Genomic DNA, 12217 nt, shown 5'->3' with positions numbered 1-12217 from the left:
GCGACGCAGACTGGCTCCTCCAAGAGCAAAGTAGGGTCCACGGAGCGATTCTTGGGGGGTTGGACCTGGACTTTTTGACCCTATATACTACATTTTACGTATTTAAAGTCTTTTTACATGTTTTTGGATTCATATGACAATCCTAAGCTTTCACAAGATCCATAGACATTTACTAGTTCAACTTGCAGTAGTTCTCGGACGTCAAGGTCGTTTTCTTAGCATTTGGTTCTAATACAACCTAATCAGGTTTACTACTGTCATTTTAGGTCTAAAACATCATTATTCAACATATGAGGCTCCATTATAGGTCATGGAAATTATGGGGTGTTACACGAATATTGCTTACAACATGAGTTATTACCATTGATTGTAAAAACAAATTCATTAATTACTGAAAAGATTCTAAATTGATTATGGGAAGTTCCATGTTAAATAGCACCAGATGTCAGATTTGTAATAGAGATTATGCATAATTGGCAAGTGGGGTGGTACACACATTGAAAGAAGGGAATCAACTGACATATTTTTTACTAACTATGTTGTTAATTTTGCAAGAACAAAGGTGCAACAATTTAAAACATATCAGGATTTTCCACAACAAGCTAAAGCAATCATTCAGCTAGAGAAAACACACACTCCTAATAAACAAATAAAGAAGATTCAGAACAAGGACTACAATAGAAAAATCAACAGTGCAAAATCGTTAAATCAATGACACACTAACTTAAAGTGTTGTTTATTAAAAACAAGAACAAATTAATAATTTCTACTGAGGGTTACATACACAACATTATATTTGATGAAAAACCAATGATTACGAGTTTTGAGCAGTGATATTAATTCCTATGGAGTTTAATCTGTTGAGATGAATAATAAAATACATTAAATAAAAAATAAACAGAGAAGGAGTTGAAAACCTAGCCATACAAAATTATTAGCTGAAGTAAAAACTACAATTAGGAATATTGAATGCATTCATTGGAATTTTTACCTCTAGATCCAACTACACGTTGCAGCTTCCAAGTAGATTAAGTCTTCATTGGTGTTGAATCATGATGTTTGTGGGAGTTAGAGATGTCCAAGTGATTACAACCCATTCTTGGTAGCTTTACAATATTAGCAGGATGAAAAAGAGGTTTGAAGTAGTGTGGAGGTTTATGAAATCAAAGATGGCCACTGAAGAAGCTCTATGTTTTCCGAGATGGTGATGCTCGCTGAGATTCCCAATTCTGTTATCTTTTTACTTTTGAACTTTTTTTTAGTTTGCTTTTTTGCTATTATATTTTATTTGGTCGCCTTAACTTCTAGTTTCATTTATTTTTAATAATAAAAGGATCCATGAATCAACCTTTGATTTTTTTTTAAAAAAAATGGGATCAACCTAAAAATCCATACTAACACCGACTAATTGTCCATCTAAAAATATTATTATTTTTATTAATATAATCTTTTTTAACAAATTATCCAAATGTCTTGGTCATTCCCTATTTTATTCTCTTTTTTTTTTTAAAAAATATCTTATTCTTAATTAAAATATTCGAGTCTCAAACTTAAAATGAACTCACATGTTTATACTCTTTAATTTATATTGTTGTTATGGTGGGTTGAGGGCAGGGATAAGAGAAACAATTATTTTAATTCTTTTATTTTGAATTTTGGATACACACAAAAAGAATTGCAATTTCTTATATAGTTGTTAATTAAGTAATCTTTTATTGCACTAATTATTTCTATATGAATGCATCATTGTTTTCATCATTTTCTCTCTCTTATTTCATAAATTAATTTTTTTAAAAAATCGGCAGACAAGATTCAAAGAGAAAAAAATAGAAGAGATAGGAAGTGATGGGGAGGAAGGAGTATAGACAATAGACACTTAACCTTTTTTTTTAATTTACTATGAAATTCAAAATTAAGTCAATCATGTGAAATTAGGTAATTTAAAATTATTTTAACGAAAAAGAGCTTTCAATGTTCTTAAACTATGAGTGGTTATTTGGTTGTAAACTAGTTATCTCAGGATAAACTATGCTGCGTTATCGTGTGATAACTTATCCCTTCATATAAATGTGATAACTTATCCCATCACTATGCTATAAATTGTGGATAAGCTATCCCAAACATATCAACCAAATATGACATTTAAATTTTGTAGTAGGACTATTTTTTTTCATCCTAGGACTATTTATAGTTATTTTGTACAATATTGCACCTTATGAGTATGGAGCCCAAAAATAAATGAAAGGTAGTTTTGTTTTGTTAAGTTTGAAGTAGTTGACGAAGGAAAAAAAGAAAATATAAAAACGAGGACGGATTAGGTCTTCTGGTGTGTAGCCGACACTGAAATTCGTTGATAAAAAAAGGGAAAACATCCATCAGAATTGAGGATTGAATTTGTGGAATGGCGTCAAAGTTGGGTTTAGCGGGTGGAATACCGGAGCGTAGAGTTCGACCTATCTGGGATGCAATTGATTCTCGGCAGTTCAAGAATGCTCTGAAGCACTGCACCACTCTTCTTTCCAAATACCCGAATTCTCCATATGCTCTGGCACTTAAAGCTTTGGTTTTGGAAAGGATGGGTAAATCTGAAGAAGCATTTTCGGTTTCCTTAAATGCCAAAGACGTTTTGTACACTAATGACTCTCTCTTGATTGATGATCTTACTCTCAGCACTCTACAGATTGTCTTCCAACGACTTGATCACTGTCAGTACTCTCTTCTCCTTTTCCACTCAAATCCATCCATTCCTCTCTCATGAATATTTTTAAATCTGTCTTCACAGTGGATATGGCCACAAGTTGCTACGAGTATGCTTACGCCAAATTTCCAAACAACTTGGATCTAATGATGGGTCTCTTCAATTGCTATGTCCGTGAATATTCCTTTGTCAAGCAACAACAGGTTGGCACCATCTGTTATCAACTACAGTTCACATTTTGTAACTCAAAAGTCAAACCTCACATTTAATTTCTTAACCCTTTGTAGATAGCTATTAAAATGTACAAGATTGCTGGTGAAGAAAGGTTCCTGCTTTGGGCAGTATGCAGCATTCAATTGCAGGTTCTCTCTTCACTTCTTTTTCATTACTTTTGCTCCACCACTACAAACATAATTCAGGTCTTGCTTCTATTTGTTTTCTAGTCTTCCTTTTTAAGTTTCCTTTAGGTCAAAAACTAATTCTAATCGTATGCTGAAGCAAGTCTATCAAGAAATCAACTAATACCTAATTGGGTATGGTCTTCATAGACATTCTGCTCTGTGCAGATATTGATGTTAAGAGGTTACATCGTATTTTTTTCTTTTATGTTGGTGGTCAGTCTACCACATAATTCTTCCTTTTACTGAGTATTGTGATCAGTTATGCTTTACAAAGCTCACAAACGCAAAGTTGAATGATATGTGAAAATGTGGGAAAATAAACATTTTCACTCATTCAAGTTGGATTGTCTCGCAATGTTACATAGCGGGATCAAGCTTTCTAGCGGATGAATTTCACTGCTGTTTTAAGAAGAATGATAAGAAGTATTTAAGATGCTTCACAAGTTTGACTTTATCAATTTTTGAGAATATTGATTCTTCTATCCCAATAATGTTATTCCAAAATTGATGCTTGTTGTCAACACTCCTCATCCTTAAATCTTTCTCCTAAAGGTAGAACCAAATGTTTGGTGAAAAGCTCAACATCCATCATCCTCGTGCTAGACAACATATATTTTGTATTTCTCACTTTAGCACCAAATCAAGATACTAAACAACACTATTACCTATTTTTATTGGAACGTGGAGAAGCATAACAAGAAAATATGACATACGATACTTGATGCAACCACCTAATTTTGTTGCTCAGGGGAGTTTAGTAGCCTTTTGTGAGGATTGCATAAGGTCACACTATGGTTTGAAACAATCTTCTCAAGTTAGGCTTGGAAGTTCAACACTATAATTTAGGAATTTATCACTCTGTGTTTTATCGTCATTATGCATCAAATTCAGTATTTTATGAGAAGACTAAGCACATTGAGATTGATTGTCAATTTTGTAAAGAGTGATCAACTTGCAAATATCTCATCAAACATCACTTTGTGTTTTATCAACATTGTGCATCAAATTCATATTTTATGAGAAGACTAAGCACATTGAGATTGATTGTCAATTTTGTAATGTTAAGTGATCAACTTGCAAATATCTCATCAAACCCCTCATCAGTCCTTGCAGTAATTACATTTGTAACAAGCCAGGTACATATGAATTCTATGCACCAGCTTGAGAAGGAGTGTTACGAGTAGAAATAGGAACAAGAATAATATATACAATCCTACTTAGAATATGAATAGAAATTGAAATAGTATATAGGATCTTACTTAGAAAAAGATTGTATTATAGTGTCCAAGTTGGAAAAAGAGTCTAATTTAGTTTCTATTAATAGGGTCTCAATGTAATATTATAGATACCTAAGTCAATAATATTTTTCTCCTATATTTTTCACCATGTCTATAAAAGAAAGCCATGTTGCAGGAGAAATAACATGTACAACAAATGTCCTTAGATCTCATACCTGAGGGGGAGAACATCATGAGTATTCATGGCAAACATTCTATGATAACAATCAGTTTTATACCCCCTTTTGAATATTGGTCGTATAAATATCTCGCAAATAAAGTCTAGAAATGGCTATAGAGGGATGTCAAAAGAGGTGTAGATCGGAAGGGGGTAAGAAAGTTTTGATCAAAAGCACTCTAACATTCGTACCATATTTTATGTCACTTTTGCAGGCCCCCAACAAAGTGACTAAAAGATTGTAAAGACTTCAACGTAACTTCCTATGAGACTCAACGAGAGGCATTAGGAAGTTCCACTTTGTGAATTGGAGAGTTGTCACATCTCTAAATGAATGGGGGTACTCATTAAGATCTCAAGGTGTTCAATAAAGCCCTGTTGGGGAAGTGGATCTATAGATTTGGGATGAAGGATATTGCTCTTTGGATTGGGCTAGTAGAGGAAAAATATGGAACAGTAGATGCTGGACAGAGGACTAGAAACATTGTAACTCCTTTTGGGCGTGGTTTATGGAGGAGTATCATGAATGGATTGGAAATTTTTGTATACATATCTTTAAGGTTGGGGACATAAGCATGATTAGCTGTTGGCACACAAGTAATGCAGGGGAGATGGAGTTGAAGGAAACCTTCCGTAACTTATATCGTTGTTCATGCTAGAGGGATGAAAGTCCAACAAATTTGTAGGTCTCGTGGGGTGTTATTCAATAGGACTTATGATTAGTAGGAACCTTCAAGATTGGAAGATTTGAGAATTTCATAACTTAATAGAGCTTTTGACGGATTAGAGACAAAAAACATTTTATAGATATATAGAGGTGCTGGGAGAGTAGTGATTATTTGCTATTAATATTTTTTTAAGTGTTTGCTAGGAAGAGTGGAAGGTACTTCCCCTACGACCCCATTTGGATCCATAGTGAATCGAGGAAGGTTTGTTTCTTTACATGGTTAGTGATAAGGGGTGTGATCTAAACAATAGAGAATCTGCGAAAGAGAAGAATCACCCATGTCAATTGGCATTTCATAAGTAAAAGTGTAGGCAGACGTGTAGATCATCTTCTTTTGCATTGTAAGGTGGCTAGTCGATTATAAAAGATGACCCTCAATTCGTTTAGGAGGCATTGGGTCATGCCAAGTACAATGAAGAGGCTTTGCAAGGTTGGATTCATTAAAGAGGGAAGAGATACCCGAGGCTTGGTGCATTGCACCCTTCATAATCACGTGGGCCATTTGGAAAGAGAGAAATAAGAGGGCCTTTGAAGGAATGGAATGTAAAATTGCAGTGTAGTATTTTGTCCTTAGCTTCTTTTTGATGTACTTACAAGGTCCCAAAATTTGTGTAGAGGATTGAATTTCTTTTGTTGATAACTATATTTTGGTGTAGGGTCTTTTCTTTTTTGTATTCGACTTGTCTACGGTGTTTCCCCAAATGTTAATAGAATTATTTACTGCATAAAAAACAGATCATCAGAACTATATGGACATGCTTGGAGTACTCACATAAATCATGTAAATACTATAGAGCATCTATGTATGCCTAATAAAGTACATAAAGAATAAGGCATATATATAATGTATATAAAAGGTAAATTAAGAGAACATAGATGGTAAAAGTTACCTAACATATGCTTGTGTCTGGATTACAAGCAAAAAATATTGGCTCAATGAGAAAACAACGATCAATTGGCAAGATTCATAGGTGAACAAAAGAAAATTTGATTGATTGACAAACAATTTATAAATAGGTCAAGATATACAATTTCATTTCCCAAAAGTAGAAAATTAGAATTGCATTTAGAAAAATATGGCACTGTTCAATTCCGTCAATTTAAAAAGGCATCTGTTAGTGTGGGTAAAAGTCCCACATTGGTTGGGGAATGGATGGGTGGTCTCCTTATATGAACTTGGACAATCCTCCTCTCATGAGCTAGCTTTTGGGTTGAGTTAGGCCCAGGTGTCGTATCTTTACATGGCGTCAATGCCAGATTCAATGATTGAGTCAGATTTAGCAGTTAGATAGTCTAATGATTGAACCAGATTAAAGATGTAGGTGTTCATCTTGGCGGGTGTAATTCTAGCCGCAACCTTTTTGACAGTAATGAAGATTTTGTTGGAGAAACTATTTCAAAGAGAGTTTCTCTGTGTAGAGACGTAGATGTGATGGAGGGGATTATGGAGAAGAAATGGAAGATCCTAAAGATTATGTGAAGAAGGTGGACAAATTTATTTTGTTAGCAATTCAGGCAAAGGGGCGAGATTTGTTGGTTTTATTTTTTGCCCTAATTTCTTACCATAAATAGGTTTTCCTTTTAGAAAAATGTTTAAATATATTGAGTAGTCATTTTCTTGTAGGAAAGCTTTTAGGACTGTATAAATATAGGCTTGTTCCTTCTAACTTAATCAGCATTCACAATGTAGTCCTAGGGTTTTGAGAGTTGCGGTTAGGGGGATAATTTTGTGTACCTCCCTGTATTTCGAATGAATTGGTTGAGGTTGATTCACTCTATATTTTGTACTCTCATATTTATAGTGGGTTGCTCATGTCCTTTGTGGACGTAGGTCGATTGACCAAATCACGTTAAATCTGTCTATTTTGGTGTGTTTCTCGTTTTTCTTTTTACTTGTGGTCTTTCAAGGTTTGCTTTGCTAGCTTCTGCATTACAGCTGCTTATTTTCGGTCCTAACAAGTGGTATGAGAGCGAGGTCCATCCCCGTTTGGGCTCCCGGTCCACACTCCAGTCGGGTCTGGGCATGAAGGGGGTTGTTAGAGTGGGTAAAAGTCCCACATTGGTTGGGAATGGACTGGTGGTCTCCTTATATCGACTTGGGTAATCCTTCCCTTATGAGCTAACTTTTGGGATTGAGTTAGGACCAGGTGTCGTATCTTCACAGCATCTAAGGTTGACACACAAGTGGATCATGAGGCCAAAGAACTTTCACTGAAAGTGTAAATCATCTTGGCAATATGATTTTTAAACTCAGAAAAATTGCTTTTAAGGGACACCTTCCATGAAAAACACAAATAATGTCCTAGACAAAATAGTTCTTCAAATTCAAATTTACTTTTAGGTAGTTTAAGTAAGGAAATCAAAGGACTGTAAACTTTTTGTTGATCTCAAAGTCCTAATATATATTAGTAAAATAATGAAATGACTATTTTTCTTTTGGAAAAGTAATTAAATGATATGAGAAAGTGTTGAGAATATAAATAAATGATAAAAGTGTGCTCTCTCAAACAGGTTAAGCTTTTTGATGAGATGATCACACTTTAACATGATACAGAGCATGCAAAGGTCTTGAGATCGAATCTCACTACCACCCAGAATTTAAAAATTTTTCCACGTGTTTGGCCCATGAAAAAAAATTAGGTCCGCACGCGAGGGGGCGTGTTGAGGATATAAATAAATAATAAAAGTATGCTCTCTCTAACAGATTAAACTTTTAGATGAAATGGTCTCATATTTCAACAGAAAGCATCAAGAAGATGCAAAGTTTTTTTCTTTTTTTTTGACGACGGAGAAATTTGTCTGTGATCCGCCATTTGGACCAATTACAGCCTTCTAAGCTCGCTGGATGATGGGCCCGCCCCCCCTCTACCCTTCTCCACTTAAATACTGGGCTTCGGTTTTGTGTGGTGTGGGGCTTGAACCTGCGACCTAAGTCACAAATCCTCCACCTTTGCCACTCGAGCTAGGCCTTGGGGGCAAGAAGATGCAAAGTTACAAAAGCAGTGTGCAAGAAATCTGCCCCAAAACAGAAATATATGGAGTTTGCTTGGCAAATACCTGCGAAACGGTCAAAAGGGAACCCTACTACTCTACTGTACTAGACATAGGGAACTAACCAAATCCAAAAAGTCATCCACACTGTTTACACTGTGACAAAAAAAGGGCCAGCCAAATAAACTCACTTGACAGGGGGCTGTAAGAGGTTGATATTCCATTAAAAGATCTGCTGTTTCTCTCCTTCCATAGGCTCCAAAATATGGCTGCTGGGATCATTCTCCAGATCTTTCTGATGGACTTGTCAACTCTCCACCATATCCAGCTGGCATAGGCCTATATTTCCAAGTAAAATACTATTTTTTAAATGGGTAAAAAAAGTGAACACATTTTGCTAAAGGGCTTTGTGCTTTAAATACAATATAGATATTGATTAACTTGGCTTAATTCCTTGAACAAACTACCCGATAGTGCTCTTAAGTAATATTATTCGAGGGGGAGCAGAGACGGTGCTTTTATTAAGAAAGAAACAACTTCGATTGGGAAGATATCTGTCTTGTATGCATGCATGGGCACTTCATCATATGTGCTGCATTCCTGTTTAATCAAAATATCATAGATGCTGTATTCCATGTCAGAGCTATTGTTGTCCGAGTTTGAGGCCCCTTCTGAAGTATGCAGGAGAAAAAAATAAGCAACTTTTTGTTAATTCTAGCAGTGTTTGTGAAATATTTTTCTTGATTGGAGGATGACTATGTCAAAGTCAGGTCACACATCTTTGGAGTAAAAATCACTCATTCCAATCATGTGCTATCACAGCTCTTTCTCCCTTTTCGATCCCTACACCCTTGCTCCTATCTTGCTCTCATCCTTTCCTCTATTGCTTTTTGGCTGTGGACTTATCATGTTGATTGCCACACATGGCTCTCTGTCATGGTACTCTTGGTAGTGCCTTTTTCTGATTTTGCTGGTTTGGTCTTCAGTAGAAAGTAGTAGAACTGTAGTGCGTCCATGCTCACCATAAATACTTTTGAAGTATATGTGCCAGTTCCTGATCCCCTAAATCTTCCTAATTCCAGTGTATAAATCCTGAAACTTGTAATGATTTATCTTATTGCAACTTTCTGATGTTCAACTAAACATTATGAATGATAATTTCTCATATTCCTTCCATCTTGTTATAGGTTCTCTGTAGCAATGGAGGAGAGAAGCTATTACTCTTAGCAGAAGGCCTGCTGAAGAAGCACATTGCTTCTCATAGTTTACATGAACCGGAAGGTGCTTTTTGTTTGTTCTCCCATAACTCTTGAGTAATCAGGCTTGGTGCTCTCTTATGCTTGAACCTTGTTCTATCTACTGAAACATTTCATGCTTTTATACAGCTCTTGTTGTATATGTTTCCTTATTAGAACATCAGTCTAAATACGGAGACGCCTTGGAACTTCTTACTGGAAAATTTGGGTCTCTTATAATGACCGAAGTTGATAGACTACGTTTACAGGTACAGCCTGCCTTTTTCTACTCTTTCGTTTGTTTGTCATTGATTAAGTTAACTAGTCGTAACAATGACTAGTAAATTTGAAAGAGGAAGGACGATTTCCTTTACATTTGAGGATATTCCTTTGCCCCTGGGGCTTAGATAGAGTTGTAAGAGCAAAACAACTGCTGTGTAGGTTAGGGTTAGGGCATGTCATGGTTTTGAATTCTGCCACAGACAGAAGCCTGGTGAGGCCAATTGTCTACCGCGTTTCGAACCATGCGCCACTGGCTCTTGAGGATTTCTTGGGTTATAAAAAAGTTGGAACTAGGTTCTCGTGTCGAATGGGTGCAACCTTGGGTTCAGGAGTGTGCAGTTCTCTCGCTAATTGTGCTTCTCTACAACTGTCAAAGCGTCTGTTATCAGGGCTTATTTCAGATAACAATCTCATCATTTTATAATAAAGTCAACATATTAAAGAAGTATGAAAAAAGTCCAAAATAAACCTAGAGTCGCAATTTTTTTTTAACATGGTAACTTTGAACCTAGATTGTAAATATCAAACATACTTTGGAAGAAGTTTGGGGAAGTTGTAGTCATATAACATGGTTGACCCTCTATTGTATAAAATGAGATAAGAGAGTTCTGGTTGAAACAGAAGACCCAACTGCATATTTAGGACTCATGATTGCTACATGGATCACTGATGGTTGAATGCTGAACAACGAGGAAGAATCTGTGTAAGGTTTCGGTAAATATCATCTTCACTTATGGAAATAAAATAAAGTATGAATAGATATGTTAATCCTCAATGTAGATAACTTTTGCTTTTGGTGTCAGACTCTAGGTGAGAGGTGTCTTGAAAGCATAGCAATTTGTTATTCTGTAGATGGATATTCATTTCATTTCAGTGGCATATTAGTCCTAGGGTACTCTCCTTTATTTTCTGGGGAACATTGTTTTCGTTCCTTAAATGTGCATTCTTTGACTTCAAGTTGACAGGGGAGGCTTCTTGCTAGAGGAGGTGATTATGCTGCTGCAGCCAGCATATTCCAGAAAGTTTTAGAACTAAGGTATGTGATTTGAAAATGCTGATTGATTCATGTTCATTGTTTGTTCGTGTGTTAACTTGTAGTCATTTGAATTTTGTATATGCTGCTCTCTTAGGTGTTGCACATTGAAGTTTCTTGAATGATTTGTGGCATTGATTTCTGAAATTTTGAGAGATATTAAAAAGATAATTCGACTTTGTAAATTTTCTTAGAGACATTATTTGAACATAGATGCCTTTTACCGAAACGAAGGATGAACCTAGTTGCTGTGGCTTGGCAGGAATTACATGCCTTAATGTCAGTGTGGAGCCAAGTTTCTCCAGTCTCTGTGGCAATGATTACCCTACATATGTGTTTTGTCAACCACAGCAAACTGTTTGGTGGATTCAACAAGGGTTAGCTGCCCAGAGTTTAATGTCATAAAAAGGAAAAAAGAAGTGCGTTATAAAAAAAAAAAAGAAGTGTGTATAACACTGTTTGCAATGCCATGTTCGAATCAGCAGCCAAACTACAAAGCTTAAGACGATTTTAACGCACACACATATGTAAATCTGACAATTAGATTTAATTAATTGGACTGCTTGATCTTCTAATCCTCTTTTCCCCATATTAAATCCTTTTCTTCCAATGACCAACTATAACCAAGAAACTTCGAAGTCACCAAATTTCAATCTTGAAAAAGCATACATTAAGTGTAAAAAAATAAATTCCACTCTAATAATAGGGAATTAGAGTGGTTTCGAAGAATAGGCAATGAGGGAGATTTTTTCTTTCACAGAATAAGAAAAAGGGAATGATCGAAGAGAGCAAGGGAAGAATAATTTTTCACAAGGGAATGACACTGTTCACCGGGACCTGAACCATCATTCCTCCACTAGATTCCATCTTGTTCAGCCGTCAAAATCATGCGAAACCACCATACCATTCCAAATCGAAAAAACCGAGCTCTAGATCTTCTTTGTTTTCTCCCTTTAAAACCACCATACTTTACTGTTAAATCGTTATGCCATAGTTGGAAAACACCTCCTCCACCTCTTTCGCACAAATACCACCGACGAACCAATACCAATCCAGCCAAACAACAAACAAATCAATGCATTTCCGTGGTTATACCATCAGCCTCGAACAATTGAATCGAGAAGAGTTGCTCGAGGTTTTTGATTGCCATCTCCCGTCTAGGCTCCTACTCTTTTGAAGCCCCTAATCTCACTTGGCGGAGGAAATTTGCCGTTGAAATGAATAAAAGATTTAGAAATTAGGGAATAGAAAAAAGATTCAAAAAATTAAGAAAGAGAAATGTGCTTTAATGAAAAAACAAGAAGAAAAAAAATTAATGCTAAAATGTATATGAAGTGCATGCAATAAACAAGTGGGATACTCATTTGGTTGTCTATGCCACATCAACACCGCGGG

At 35.8% G+C, this 12217-nt stretch overlaps 1 protein-coding gene across 1 annotated transcript in view; it reads left to right on the top strand.

Annotated features, from left to right (window-relative positions):
• Positions 1 to 2401: 2401 nt before the first annotated feature.
• The window catches only part of LOC107031424 (N-terminal acetyltransferase B complex auxiliary subunit NAA25), a 44711-nt gene continuing 34895 nt past the window's right edge, over positions 2402 to 12217 (top strand). Inside the window, exons 1-6 of the mRNA XM_015232784.2 lie at positions 2402 to 2705; positions 2783 to 2901; positions 2986 to 3060; positions 9460 to 9553; positions 9658 to 9776; positions 10755 to 10825. Coding sequence (XP_015088270.1) covers positions 2402 to 2705; positions 2783 to 2901; positions 2986 to 3060; positions 9460 to 9553; positions 9658 to 9776; positions 10755 to 10825 — 782 coding nt within the window. The remainder of the gene's footprint in view (positions 2706 to 2782; positions 2902 to 2985; positions 3061 to 9459; positions 9554 to 9657; positions 9777 to 10754; positions 10826 to 12217) is intronic.

This window comes from Solanum pennellii, chromosome 9 (genome assembly GCF_001406875.1).
Source record: "Solanum pennellii chromosome 9, SPENNV200".
NCBI classification, from domain to species: Eukaryota; Viridiplantae; Streptophyta; class Magnoliopsida; order Solanales; family Solanaceae; genus Solanum; species Solanum pennellii.
The sequence above is the reverse complement of the archived record's forward strand: the minus strand, read 5'-3'. Positions and strand labels throughout refer to the sequence as shown.